At 41.2% G+C, this 15,239-nt stretch overlaps 1 protein-coding gene and 1 long non-coding RNA gene across 2 annotated transcripts in view; one reads left to right on the forward strand and one right to left on the reverse strand.

Moving 5' to 3' along the window:
* Positions 1-201: 201 nt before the first annotated feature.
* LOC148148804 (uncharacterized) overlaps positions 202-15,239 on the reverse strand; it is a 43,248-nt gene continuing 28,210 nt past the window's right edge. Inside the window, exon 3 of the long non-coding RNA XR_015758666.1 lies at positions 202-616. This is a non-coding gene — a long non-coding RNA (uncharacterized LOC148148804). The remainder of the gene's footprint in view (positions 617-15,239) is intronic.
* The window catches only part of tmlhe (trimethyllysine hydroxylase, epsilon), a 29,312-nt gene continuing 15,583 nt past the window's right edge, over positions 1,511-15,239 (forward strand). The window contains exons 1-2 of the mRNA XM_043704589.2: positions 1,511-1,666; positions 14,139-14,325. Coding sequence (XP_043560524.1) covers positions 14,139-14,325 — 187 coding nt within the window. The 5' untranslated portion in view covers positions 1,511-1,666. The remainder of the gene's footprint in view (positions 1,667-14,138; positions 14,326-15,239) is intronic.

Genomic DNA, 15,239 nt, shown 5'->3' on the forward strand with positions numbered 1-15,239 from the left:
GGGCTCCCTTGTTATTCCTTTCTCGCTCCGGGAATTCCTCCTCCCCACCGCTTAACCCTGTTCAAAGCTGCGCGCGCTTCCCTGCGCACGGCTATGCGTCAAACGCAAAGTGTACGTGATGGCGTAATGGGACATGGCTTGTGCCCCAATAAACACGCATGCGTCGTTGTCCTCTGTTGTCAGTGTCTCACCAAAGGGAGGTGCTCCTTGGATGCTGCCTGAACTGCTGTGCTCTTCCAGCACCACTAATCGAGAATCTGGTTTCCAGCATCTGCAGTCATTGTTTTTACCTAGCAGTTCTGAAAGACTGGCCCAGAGGGTTACAAGGGAATAGATTCTTAGTTAATTGGATTTTGTATTTCTATTCAGATTTGTTGATAATTTTCTACAAATTACTGCAATTATTCGTCTGTCAATTCCTCCAGCCCCAATACCTCAGCTTTTATCTCCCATTCTTGACTAACGTGGTTATCCCTCATGTCTCTGGCACGCCAGATATTTGAAATCCATATTGATTGTAACATCATTTCTCGCCTTCAAAGCGTCGTTAAAACGTTTGCATAGGTCTTTGATCATGTTGCCCCGGTTCTTCCATATATAAAGATCTGGGCTGGTGCTGGTGGACAAAGTTAAAAATCAGCAATGGAATGTTTACAAAGTTAAAATCACAACACCAGGTTATACTCCAATAGGTTTATCTGAAAGTTCAAGCTTTCGGAGCCCTGCTCCTTCGTCAGGTAGCTACTCGGACAGAATCATAGGAAAACAAAACATTGGGAGAGAGAGGACTGGAGATCAGAGGCAAGAGTGTGGTGCTGGACAAGCCATCAGGCCAGGCAGCATCCGAGGAGCAGGAGAATCGACGTTTCGGGCAAAAGCCCTTTATCAGAATTTATATTGCCCATTGTTGTCAGTGTCTCACCAACGTGAGGTGATGTTTCGTTCAGAGTCCTGCCCGAACCGTCGACTTTGCCTGACTTGTTGTGTCTTTTCCAGCGCCACACTTTATCAACTCTGATTTCTCCAGGATCTGCAGTCCCCATTGTGTCCTTGGTTAAGCGACCAGTCTGGCAGTTTATGTAAATTCCCTGTCCTATGGTACTATGATCCTGCCCAACTAGCTACTTGACGAAGGAGCAGCGGTCGGAAAGCTTGTACTTTCAAATAAACATGTGGGACTATAACGTCGTGTTGTGTGATTTTATATATAAAAATAAAATATAAGGGTGAAGCCGTTTAACATTGTATACTAATGAAACTGTGGTCATTATTTACTCATCCTGTCTAATTATGGGAAACAACGGATTTCAAATACAGAAATGTGGTGATATGTAAGATGATGCTGCCACATTGACAGGTCTCCACCAATCCTTGACAGGGCAGAAAAGGCGCACCCTCTTGGCTTTTAGATTTACCATTGATTGACAGCTGTGTGGTTGGGAGGGTAGGGATGGGGCTGGAGGGTAGGGATGGGGCTGGAGGGTAGCTCACGCATGTGCGGTGAAGGGGAGGGAATGGGCTGAATTGGGCGGTCAGCTAAAACCCTAGTTATCTCAATTGTTGTTAGTCTTGACGTACTGGATGGAAGTGGCTGCTTGTTTTTGTTTTTGAAAAGTTGTTTCTCTTCGGTTCCTCTATCTAGGAGGTCCTGGTTGGAAGAGCAGCGGTAAGGCCTAGTGTTAGCCGCCGAATCTATCCACAGGATGCCGCCGCTCTGGTGTTCTGTTCCCCGGGTTAGGGAAACTTGAGTAGGGCCTTGGAGGACCGGGGGGGGGAGGGGGGAATGTGCAGGAGTTTCGCCTCAGCTTCTTGTAAATAACTCTGTGTGGAACTCAACGTGGTGTATGTCGGGAGAGACTTTAATACATTTCGAGATCAGCTTTTCAGTGATTTCCAATTTTTAACAATAGTGGACTTTAAAGTTGGCTTTGGAGAGATGTCAAAATTAAAATAAAAGCTTAAAGCCATCGAAATATCATTTATGCGTATACTAACGCAGGGTCTTTATCCAGTTTTTCATATGGGAAAAATCAGACAAATTAAGTTACACGAAGTAAGAAAGAACGCCAGCAATAATATTGATTTTTGGTTGCTGCTATATTTACATTTTAGGACTGTTCAGAATTCGTGCTCGAAATTTTAGGAAACATTTACTTTTAGGTTTTGTGTGGGAAATTCCGGGCTACTTAAATCTGTTCGTGGTTTGTGCAAAAATGGTAAATGTAACTATAGTTCAATTAAATATTAGCCAACAATGTGGGGGAGGGGGTGTTGTTTTTTAAACCGGTTTTAATCTGAACGTGTAACTGCAGGTAATCTAATGTCACCTCGGATGAACCGTTTTCTGCGTATGAGCGCCTTCTTCATTGCTTAGTACTGCCAACCTGGCTGACTTTCAGGGTTCTTCTCTAATGATCAACTCCAAGTAAACACTGAAAAGATTGAATCTTGTCCTCTGGCTCAGCTGTCTGCAATACTTTGTGTATAACTTGAATATTTACATTGAATGTTACAATGGCATCTGCCTCGATTCAATGATTATTGTGGATCATGCAAATAATTGAGAAGTTTGATGTAGTCTTTTGTCGAATTAGCTGATTGCAGTTGAGGGAATCAAATCAAATAAAGCACAGGATCAAGAGCAAAGACCCCTTCAATAGTCTGATTACTTGTTGTTCTTTAAACTAATAAAATGGTATCTGTCTAATGATTACCCCTTTTGCATACACTCTCCATGCACAGATCTTGTTTTACTAATGGTTCTCCAGAGTAAACTCGTTGAGATAATGAAAAACAGGTCTTTCCAGTGTTGATTTTGGAGGTTTCATAATCAGTTACCTTAAATATGCAGTTGATGTCATGTAGCAATTTTCTGACAATTCATTAAGAAGCAGCAGTTTTGATATGATATATCAGTAATTAGGCAAGTATACAAGTGTGACAGTTATTTTTATCCACTTGAGACATGGGCTTTTCTAGCTGGCTAATATTTATTGTCTATCTCTAGTCGTCCTTGAGGAGGTGGTGCTGGGCTGCCTTCTTGAAGTACTGTCCATGTGCTGCAGGAAGATCTACAATGCCTTTAGGGAGGAAATTCCAGGATTTTGATCCAATGACAGTGAAGCAGCGGTGAATTTTTTCCAAGTCAGGATGGTGGCTGGCTTGGAGGGGAACTTGATGCATATATCTGTTGCCCTTGTCCCTCTAGATGGACAAGGTCGTGCGTTTGGAAGGTTCTCTAAGAATCTTTGGTGAATTTCTGCAATGCATCTTGTTTATAGTACATATTGCTATTATTGAGCGTCGGTGGTAGAGGGAATGGATGCTTGTGGATATGGTGTCTCTCAAACAGGCTGCTTAGTGCTGGACATTGTCAACCTTCCTCGTGTAATTGGAAATGTACCCATCTAGGCAAGTGGAGAATATTCCATCATACTCTTGCCTTGTAGATGGTGGAGAGTCAGGAGGTGAGTTACTTGCTGCAGTATTCATAACCTTTGACCTGCACTTGGAGCTACTGTATTTACATGATGATGGCAGTTGAGTTTCTGGTCAATGATAACCCCCAGGATGTTGAAAGTGAGGGATTCGGTGATGGTAACAGCATTGACGATCAAGGGACATGGTTAGATTGTCTCTTTAGACTTTGGAATTAGATATTGGCTGGCATTTGTATGGCGTAAATATTACTTGTCATTTGTCAGCCCAAGCCTGGACATTGTCCACAGCTTGTTGCATTTGAACATAGACTGCTTCAGTATCTGAGGAGCTGCGAATGGTGCTGATCATTTTGCAATCATTGGCAAACATTCCCACTTCTGACCTTATGGTGGAGAAAAGGTTTCCTAGGTGTGGTCTAACTAGTGCCTTGTATAGTTGTAACAACTTTGATATTGCATTCCTGTTGAAATCAAGGCCAACATTAGATTTGCCTTCCCTAATATCTGCTGAACTTGGAATATGAGTCTCCAATAATATGGCTAGAATGCTGTGAGGGCCCATAGCCTTTGCAGTATCCTGTGCCTCTAACTGTTTCTTAATATCATGTAGAGTGAATCAAATTGGCTGAAGACTGGTATCTTTAATGCTGGGGATGACTGGAGGAGTACAAGATGGATCATCAATTCTGCATTTCTGGCTGAGGATTGTTACAAATGCTTCTACTTTTTTTGCACTGATATACTTGGCTCTTCCATCATTGAGGATGTGAATATTTGTGGTGCCGCCTCCTCCATTGAGTTGTTCAATTGTCCACCAGCAATTATGACTGGATGAGGCAGGATGGCAAAGCTTAGATGTAATCTGTTGGTTTTGAGACTGCTTAGCTCTATCTACCAGTTGCTGTTTGGCATTCAAGTAGTCCTGGTTTGCACCTTCACCAGGTTGATATCACTTCTAAATATACCTGGTGCTGCTCTTGGCATGCCCTCCTGAGGAACCTGGTGATCGAGGAGAAACTGACCAGACTCTTCAATGAGAAGCAAATTTTCAGAACAAAAAGTAAAATAGAGCTCTCTGGTCTCTTTAATGAGCGTAAAATTACACATCCTGTGAATACTGAAGCCTATATTTCTCAAGGTTTGATTCTAAGTTAAGTGGGAGATATGCTGGACTATGAAGTTGCAGATTGTGTTGGAGTGTGATTCTGCTGTCCTTTACCCACAGCACCTCATGGATGCTCAGTCCTGAGTAAACTAGATCTATTCAAAGTCTGCCTCATTTAGCACAGTGATGGTGCCACAACATGATGAAGTGAAGGCATATCAAAGTAAAGGCGGGACTTCTTGACTACAGAGTTGTGCAGTGGTCACCCTTACTGATAGGTCCAGGACCTATGTATTTGCCACAGGTAGACTGGATGCAATATGTTTTTCCCTCTTGTTGGTTCAGCAACCACCTGCCAGAGACCCAGCTATATCCTTTATGATCCACTTGCTGTGGCTCTGGAGTCACATGTAGTCACAGGTGAGGATGATGGATTTCTTTCCCTGAAGGACATTAGTGAAGCAGATGGGTTTGTCCCACAATCAACAATGGTTTCATAGCCATTAGTAATTTCTTAACTCTGAACTCAACAACAAAACAAAACTAGAGTTTCTATCATCTGTCTTGGTGGAATTCAAACCTGTGTCCCCAGAACATTAGCTGAATTTCTGGATTAATAGTGTAGCAAGAATACCACTCGGCCATCACCTTGCCTTGAGAATGCTTAACCAATCATGAAACATCCTGAAGAATGGATAAGCGGGGCTGGTGGTTTTCAGTATCTTTGTCTTTGTTCTTCCCTCAGGCTGATATAGTGGAACTCCTGGTTTATTCCCAAGAAGATGGAAGCACATTTCCCCGGATTTTCTTGCTCACCATCTCTCACCACCAATCCTTGTTGATAGTCTTTGTTTTGGGGGCTGGGCACCTATGCTGTACCAATCACCTGTCTAAAACTTCTCGGCATTTGATAATGGGCAGCTAGCTACTCATGATGCCAAATGATCATTGTCCCCTTACCTACCTCTATTTGAAGGTCAGTTTTCATTGCTTCGAAGAACAGCCCTTCTTATTTTCAGAACATTGCACTCATAGACGTGGGGCCTGATAAATCTTTTGTTTTTGCTTGTGAAAGGCTATTACTACTGTAACACAATTAAATGAGGTTTCATACTACACAGGAAATACCAAATATGGAATACTAAAATATGCAGATTTACAGGGAACCCCAGTTTACAACAGTGACCGATACACTTCAGAGCTGCCATTACCTGTGCAAAAAGTATGTATCAGCATTAAATCAAACGCCAAGTGGTTAACCCGTAATTCATACATCTTCTGTTTATCTTCAAGTGTACATTCTGCAATTGCAAAGTTATTTTTTTCCTATCATTGCACTGCTGATAGTGTAGGGTTCTGGTTTGCAGTCAGTTATTTTCTGATTTTTAGGTTGTTCAAATCACACTCAGATCCCTGGTTCTAGATACAGGACTTATATTTAGGGAATGTGAAATAAGAAGGCAGTAAACAGGTGTTTCAGGGCAAAAGAATCTCTGCATCGATTTACAATATAGAAGGTAAGTATAAGACATATAGGTAAATGCAACAAAAAGGGAAATTTACATGATCAACTATACAGAGGACAGTAATGCTATTAAATACACTATTAGCTAGATTAAACATTATTTGAATCTAAAGACAACAGTTTTAATTACAAATACTTTTAATCAGGCTTGAGATTCCAATGCACTGTCACTACTCCCCTTCCACTGTCACTACTCACCTCTCTGCTTGCTAGGTCAGAACTTTGGGGTTTTGCCATTGAGGAAAACATAGTTTTGGATTATAGAATCCTGACAGTGTGGAAACAGGCCGTTTGGCCCAACAAGTCCATATCAACTCTTCCAAGAATGACCCATTCCCCTATCCTATTACTCTACATTTATTCCTGACTAATACATCTAACCTACACAGTCCCTGAACACTCTGTGCAATTTAGCATGGCCAATTAAACTAACCTGCACATCTTTGGACTCGGGGAGGAAACTGGAGCACGCAGAGGAAACCCACGCAGACACAGGAAGAACGTGCAAACTCCACACTGACAGTCCGGGTCCCTGGTGCTGTGAAGCAGCAGTGCTAACCACTGAGCCACTGTGCTGCCCAGGTTGCTCAGGTTCTTGCTGTTGGTTTTCTTGGTTCAGAACAGGCCCATGTCTGGAAGCTCCTGTTCGGACAGCAGTTGGTTGGTTTCCCCATCTTTGATGTCCTTTGTTCCAATGATGCTCTTGGGAATCTGATTTGTAGCTCTAATGTACAGGAGGTTGAGAGTAGTGAGGTCATAAATAAGGTTTCACGGTCGCATGAGTCAACTGCCAAGCAGGAAGGTGATTTGAAGTGTATCTACTTCAATGCCAGGATCATCTGAAATAAGGTAGGTGAACTTGCAGCATGGGTTGGTATCTGGCCCTTTGATGTTGTGGCCATTTCAGAGACATGGATAGAGCAGAGACAGGAACGGTTGTTGCAGGTTCTGGGGTTTAGATATTTTAGTAAGCACAGGGAAGGTGGTAAAAGAGGGGGAGGTGTAGCATTGTCAAGGAGCATATTACAGTGGCAGAAAAGACGTTTGATGAGGAATCATTGACTGAGGTAGTATGGGGCTGAGGTTAGAAACAGGAAAGGATCGGTCACCCTGTTGGGAGTTTTCTATAGGCTCTGAAAACTTCCAGAGAAGTTGAGGAAAGGATTGCAAAGATGAATCTGGATAGGAGCAAAAGTAATAGGGTAGTTGTTAGGGGGGGGCTTTAACTTTCCAAATATTATTTGCAAATGCTATAGCTCGTGTATTTTAAATGAGTCAGATTTTGTCCAATGTGTGCAGGAGGGTTTCCAGACACAGTATGTAGATAGGCCACGTTGGTTTTGGTACTGGATAATGAACCAGGAGGTAGATGAAAACTTTGGTGATAGTGACCACAATTCGGTTACATTTATTTCCGCAATGGAAAGGGAAAGGTATATACCACGGGGCAAGAATTCTAACTGCGGGAAAGGCAATTATGATGTGATTAGATAAGATTTAGGATTCATAGAATGGAGAATCAAACTGCAGGGGATGGGCACAATTGAAACGTGGAGCTTGTTCAAGGAACAGCTACTGCATGTCCTTGATAAGTATGTACCTGTCAGGTAGGGAGGAAGTAATCGAGTGAGGGAACCATGGTTTACAAAAGAAGTTGAATCTCTTGTCAAGAGGAAGTAGGAGGCTTATGTAAAGATGAGATGTGAAGCCTCAGTTAGGACGCTTGAGAGTTACAAGTTAGCCAGGAAGGACTAAAGAGAGAGATAAAAAGAGCCAGCAGGGAATGTGATAAGTCTTTGGCAGGTAGGATCAAGGAAAACCCTAAAACTGTCTGTAGATATGTCAGGAATAAAAGAATGACTAGAGGAAGATTAGGGCCAGTCAAGTACAGTAATGGGAAGTTGTGCGTGGAGTCAGAGGAGATAGGAGAGGCACTAAATGAACGTTTTCTGTCTTTTTTTCTGTGTGAATACTGACAATGTTGTCAAGGAGAATACTGAGGTTCTAGAAGGAATGGAGGTTCATAGGAGGAAGTGTTAGCAATTTTGGAAAGTGTGAAAATAGATAAGTGGGATTTATCCTACGATTCTCTGGGAAGCTAGGGAATAGATTGCGGAACCCTTGGCTTTAATTTTTATGTTGTCATTGTCTACATGAATAGTGCCAGAAGATTAGAGGATAGCAAGTATTGTCCCTTGTTCAAGAAGGGGAGTAGAGACAACCCTCGTAATTATAGACCAGTGACCCTTACTTCAGTTGTGGGTAAAGTGTTGGAAAGGATTATGAGAGAGGGAATTTATAAGCATTTTGATTAGGGATAGTCAACATGGTTTTTTGAAGGGTAGGTCGTGCCTCACAAACCTTGAGTTCTTTGAGAAGGTGACCAAACAGGTGAATGGGGTAAAGCAGTTGATGTAGTGTATAAGGATTTCAGTAAAGCATTTGATAAGGTTCCCCACAGTAGGCTAATACAGAAAATATGGAGGCATGGGATTGAGGGAGATTTAGCAGTTTGGATCAGAAATTAGCTAGCTGAAAGAAGACTAGATGGTGGTTGATTGGAAATGTTCATCCTGGAGTTCAACTACTAGTGGTGTGCTGCAAGGATCTGTTTGGGGCCACTGCTGTTTGTCATTTTTATAAATGATCTGATGAGGGCATTGAAGGATGGGTGAGTAAATTTGTGGATGACACTAAGGTCAGTGGAGTTGTGGACCGTGCCGAAGGATGTTGCAGGTTATAGAGGAATGTAGATTAGCTGCAGAGCTGGGCTGAGAGATGGGAAATGGAGTTTAATGCGGAAAAGTGTGAGGTGATTCACTTTGGAAGGAGCAACAGGAATACAGAATACTGGGCTAATAGTAAGATTCTTGGTAGTGTGGATGAGCAGAGAGTTCTCTGTGTCCATATACATAGATCCCTGAAAGTTCCTAACCAGGTTGATAAAGTTGTTAAGAAGGTGTACGATGTGTTATCTTTTATTGGTGGAGGGATTGAGTTTTGGAGCCAAGAGGTCATGTTGCAGGTGTAGAAAAATCTGGTGCGGCTGCACTTGGAATATTGCGTACAATTCTGGTTGCCACATTATAGGAAGGATGTGGAAACATTGGAAAGTGGTGGCACAGTGGTTAGCACTGCTGCCTCACAGTGCCAGGGACAAGGGTTCAATTCTAGCCTTGGGTGACTGTCTGTGTGGAGTTTGCACATTGTCTGCATGGATTTTCTCTGGGTGCTCTGGTTTCCTCCCACCATCCAAAGATGTGCAGGTTAGGTGAATTGGCTGTGATAAATTGCCCATAGTGTTCAGGAATGTGTAGGTTAGATGCATTAGTCAGGGATAAATGTAGGGGAATGAGTCTGGGTGGGTTACTCTTCAGAGGGTTGGTGTGGGCTTGTTGGGTAGAATGGCCTGTTTCCACACTGTAGGGTTCTATGATTCTAGGATGCAGAGGAAATTTACCAGGATGTTGCCTGGTATGGAGGGAAGCTCTTATGAGGAAAGGCTGAGGGACTTGAGTCTGTTTTTGTTAGAGAGAAGGTGGTCGAGAGGTGACTACATAGCGACGTACATGATGGTCGGAGCATTAGGTAGGGTAGACAGTGAGAGCCATTTTCCTCAGATAGTGATGGCTTGCATGAGGGGACATAGCTTTAAATTGTGGGGTGATAGATATAGCACAGATATCAGAGGTAGGTTCTATACTCAGAGTAGTAAGGGCATGGAATGCCCTGCCTGCAACAGTATAGACTTGGCAACTTTAAGGGCATTTAAATGGCCATTGGAAAAACATATGGATGATATTGGAATAGTGTAGGTTAGACAGGCTTTAGATTGGTTTCACAGGTTGGGCTGAAGGGCCTGTACTTTGCTGTTATGTTCTATTTGCATTATATAATGTCTTTTAATCAGTCTAATTAGGCATGGCACTTCGGGAATATTAAATGAAACCTGAGAACCACAGAAGGCGATGTCCCAGCAGATGACAAAAAAAAAACTAATGGCAGGTTCAAATGAGAAATTGGGGTAGAATATCACAGTTCCCTTGGACATTTTCTAATGAACCTATTCTAAGGTACCTCTGGAGCTGGTGAAACTTGAACTCTTGCCTCCTTGCCAATAGGTAGGGACACTACTATGCCACAAGAGCTCTAGTCTTCAGGGGAATGTCATCGGCCCAACCATCTTCAGGTGCTTCATCAAAGACCTTTGTTCCATCATTAGGTCAGAAGTGGGATGTTCACTGATGATTGCATAATGTTCAGCATCATTCATGATTCCTCAGATATTGAAGAAGTCTGTGTTCAACGTAGCAAACCTGAACAGAATTCAGGTTGGGATGACCAGTGACAAGTAATGTAAGTACCAGGCAATAATCATCTCCACAAGATAAGGCCTAACAATTGCCCTTTGACATTCAATGGCACCAACATCAATGAATTCTTTTCCATCAATTTTCTGGGGGTTATCATTGACTAGAAAATGAACTTGACTAGCCATATACAGTAAATACTGTGTTCACATGTAGGTTGGAGACAAGAAATCCTGTAACAAGTAAGTAACTCAGCTCCTGACTTCCTGAAGTTTGTCCACCATGCATAAAGCACAAGTCAGGAGTGTGATGAAATGCTTTGATACTCTACACTACAACCTGGATGACTGCAGCTGAAACAATACCCAAGAGGCTTGATGCAATCCAGGTTGAAGCCGGCCACTTGATTGGCACCACATGCACAGATGTTCACTTCCACAGTAGCAGTAGTCTGTACTACCTATAAGATGCACTGCAGAAATTTACCAAGATTGCATAGATAGCACCATCAAAACCCAGAACTGCTATCATCTAGAATGTCAAGGGCAACAGATTCACGGGAACAAAGCAATCTGCAAGTTCGCCTTTAAGCTACTCACCATCTGTTGCCATTCCCTCAGTGTTGCTGGGTCAAAATCCTGAAACTTTTTCTGTAGTGGCATTGTGAGTGTATGTGCATCAAATGGATTGCAATAATTCAAGAAGTCAGCTCACCACCACCTTCTCATGCTCATCCTCGAATGAATGTTTTTCAAAAATCCACATGTCCCTGAAAACATCAGGGCTGGTAAATTAAGATATAAAGAATACGAGCAGGAGTAAGCCATTCAGCTCATCAAGCCTATGCTGCTATTCAGTGGGATCACAGATGATCTTTCCACTTCAATACCATTTTCCTGTGCTTTTTCTGCATCACTTGGTCTTAATTGTAGAAACCTATCAATATTGATTTTGAACATGCTCAATGAGTCAGCCCTGAATAAGTTGGCTCAGCAGACATATTGCTTTGCTTTGTTGAGTAGGGTCTGCTGGAATTATATGTAATGTTACTTAGACTGCAAATGATGTAGTAGATGCAGTTATTGTCATTGCATTACAGGGAAAATGTGACAGCAGTAGAACATGTGTCAAGGAAATGGACAAGGGAAGGATGCTTCCAACAATAGAACTATCGTTGAAGAAAGATTGGACAGGCTTGCTATACTTCCTTTGAAATGAAGGTGGTTGAGGAACGTTTTGATGGGCATAAAGTTTAAGGTGCCTAGATATGGAGGATCTAGTACCAAATATAAGATGGGTCAATAACTATATGGTTGGTATAGGTTCAGCGTAATTGGCTAGAGAATTAGGAAAGAATCTTTGAAAACAATTTTGCCCAAAGTGCGAGAGGAAGTATGTGAAGATCAGGAACCTTCCTCAAGTGGAGCCAACTGTACTTGCAGAGCAAAGCTTGGGACCTTCCCTCCTCTTCCAGGAGCACAGACAGTCAGCACTGCAGTGCACACTTATACCCAGAGCTATGTGATAGCCAGGCTGAACGTCACAAAATCGAAAAGTGACATAGGAAAACTGTAAGTGCATTGATTGGTGTGAAGCTACTGTTAACACGAGAAAAACATATCCCTAATAATAATATTTTTAAAAACTATGTGCATTTCAATAAGGAATGCTATCAAAAGGGAAGTAAGTTAAATCAAATCAAAGGTTAATGATTGGCTTCAGATAGAAAACAGAAATGACCCTGGATAGTGGGTTGCCTCAAGAATCAGTTCTTGGGTCACGACTGTTAACAATACATATAAATGATTTTAGTTGTGTGGACCAAATGTAATATTTCCAAATTTGCAAATAATAGAAAACTAAGTATTATGACAGAGATGTAAAGTAACTTCAGGTAGTTTTGGAGAGGATTAATGACTGGGCAGTAATGTGACAGATGCAATGTCATGTCAAAAATGTAAGGATATCCACATTCGTAGGAGGAACAGGCATGCAGAGTATTTCTTAAATGGCGAGAATTTTTAAAAATGTAGACATATAAAGGGACCTAAGTATCTTTGTCCCAGACACTGAAGGCTAATATGCGGATGCAGCAACTAATCGGAAGGTTAATGAAATTTTAGTCTTTATAATAAAAGGTTTTGAGTATAGGATTAGTGAAGTCTTGCTTCAGTTGTAAAGTAACTTGGTTAGACCGCACCTAGAGCACGGTATGCTATTTCGGTCTCCTTGTCTCGGGATGATGTGGAGGTGCTGGTATTAGACTGGGGTGGAAAAATTAAAAATTACACAACAGCAGGTTTGTAATTTTTAACTTTTATCTCAGGTTAGAGATTATTGCTATGAAGTAGTCCAGTGAACCTTCAACAGATTTGTTCCTCTGATGGTAGAACTGTCTTAAGAAGAGAGATTGTGCAAATTGGACTTGCACTCTCCACAGTTTAACAAGAGATAATCTAATTGAGACTTGCAAAGAACTTAAAGAGATAGACAGGATAGATGCACGTAAGAGGTTTCCCCTGTTTGAGGAGTCTAGAACCGAGAGGCACAATTTGAAATAACAATGCCATTTCGGACTGAGATGAGAATTTCTTTTCACTGTTATGGATCTTTGTGGAATCCTCCACCCCAAAGGACTCTGGATGTTCGATCTTTGAGTATGTTCAGAGATTGATAGTTTTCTGATCACCAATTCAGTGGGAAGAAGCATTGCGATGATTATGTGGGTTAAAGGTGTTAAAGTGTTCGATCAGTTTTGCCCTTTTAAATGGTGTAATGGTAGACTGGAACATATTTTCTGACAGTGATACAGTCAACAACACAACATTTAAAAATAAGTCAAGTGCTGTGACTTAGAGTTATGAATTAAAGAAAACTGGAAATTAAGGTCCAATTGGATTGCACAGATGTAATTTTGTAAATCTGTGTCTCTGACTGGAGGTAACAATCTTATTTGCTAATTCTCTATGCAAAATGCACTTGTTATTGCTACCAGTCAAAATCATAGAATCCTAGAGATGTATAGCATGGGAACAGACTCTTCAGCCCAACCCATCCATGCCAACCAGGTATCACAACACAAACTAGTCCCACCTGCCAGCATACGGCCCATATTCCTCCAAACCCTTCCTATTCATATACCCATACAAATGCCTTTTAAATGTTGCAATTGTACCAGCCTCCACCACTTCCTCTGGCAGCTCATTCCATACACGTACCACCCTCTGTATGGAAAAGTTGCCCCGTAGATCTCTTTTATGTCTTCTCCCGCTCACCCTAAACCTATGCCCTCTAGTTCTGGACTTTCTGACCCTGACCCCAGGGAAAATACTTTATATACTTATCCTATCCATGCCCCTCATAATTTTGTAAACCTCTATAAGGTCACAAATGAATAATATTTAAATATTAACAAAGCTGCCAATAGTTAGTTAGTTCTAATGGAGATTTCAGTAGCAGCCAGGGCTATTTGACAGATATGTCCACATACTTCAGATAAGATGCAAGGAACTTCAGAATGCATGTCGAAAAAACTGCAGACGCTGGAAATCTGAAACAAAAACAGAAATTGCTGGAAAATCTGAACAGGTCAGGCAGCATCCGTGGAGAGATAATCAGGGTTAATGTTTTGGGTCCAGTGATCCTTCTTCGAATTGTTCTGGAGTTTGTTTCAGAATGTGTGTACCTGTACACGATTCCCATCAATAATTTGGGAGACATGAATTTCATGCTCTGAAAATCCTGTCTTACGTTCTCAGATGTCTTGGTACCGCTTTCTGCATATTGACAGCAGTGTGAAGCATCTGTTGAGAGCTGACTTTCAAGGACGGGAACTATGGAAATGTTGGATGAGTAACCATCTACCTGCAGTAACTGCAAGACGTTGGAAACATGGTGCTCCAGACTCCTTGAACTGTTCATGGTTGATGCACGATCAACACTTGGGTAAGGCAAGATATTCCAAATTGAAATTTGGACATGAAAATTAGTGTGTTGCCGTTTCAATTTACTCTACTTTCAACTTTCCACATGTACAACTTCTTTTGAGTTCATATTATATCACCTGCATGTCATTCATTCTCCAGTTGCGATGGAAGATGAATCTAGATTGTTGGCTTTTCAACTGGTTTGAGTATTTTTTTTAAGAATGACAGAATTGGCTTGGCTAAAATTTAGTGCTTAGATGTGGTTGGAAATTGCAATTGTTGCAAGTTTGGTGACATTTGGAGCTGTAGTAACAGGAATGTTTAAAGGTTAAAAAGCTGTTTTTAGTTGAACATTTTATTAACATATTTTCAAAAAGTTCCTCTGCAATAAAATAAGTACCCAGTTTTCAAGACAATCTGGGCATCTTTAATCTGGCCAGGATGTTGTCAGAAGCTCTATTGTGTTGCCATATTTAACTTTAACCATTGTCTACACGTTTCAATTTACAGCTAGCTTTGATGATTCTCTTTATGTGAATAGGTTATGGATAATCTATACTGGTAATCTGAAGTAATGTTTGAGGCAGATTTTAAAGTCTGTATGCTGCTTTTCTTTTACTAATCTTAATTACTCATTTCCTTGAATCTAAGGCACCATAAATAAACATATTTTCCATTTATTTATTTGTGCGTATTCTACATTTCTAAATTGCCATTTCTTATTTTTTTTTTAAAAATTGTGATTCTGAGAAACTTTATGCATTAACTCCCTTTTTACTGCATAGAATCAAATAAACAGCTTCAAAACTCTGCAGGATTCCATTTTTCCTTCTATGAACGCACAGACAAGAAAAAAAAGCTTTGATTTGTGAAGGGAGATATTTAACTTAAAATCCAACTAGTTCATGTATGATGGCAAAATTTTATTACTTC

This window comes from Chiloscyllium plagiosum, unplaced genomic scaffold (assembly GCF_037043375.1).
Source record: "Chiloscyllium plagiosum isolate Xiang-an unplaced genomic scaffold, Cpla_swu_hap1 HiC_scaffold_11, whole genome shotgun sequence".
In the NCBI taxonomy this organism is placed as follows: Eukaryota; Metazoa; Chordata; class Chondrichthyes; order Orectolobiformes; family Hemiscylliidae; genus Chiloscyllium; species Chiloscyllium plagiosum.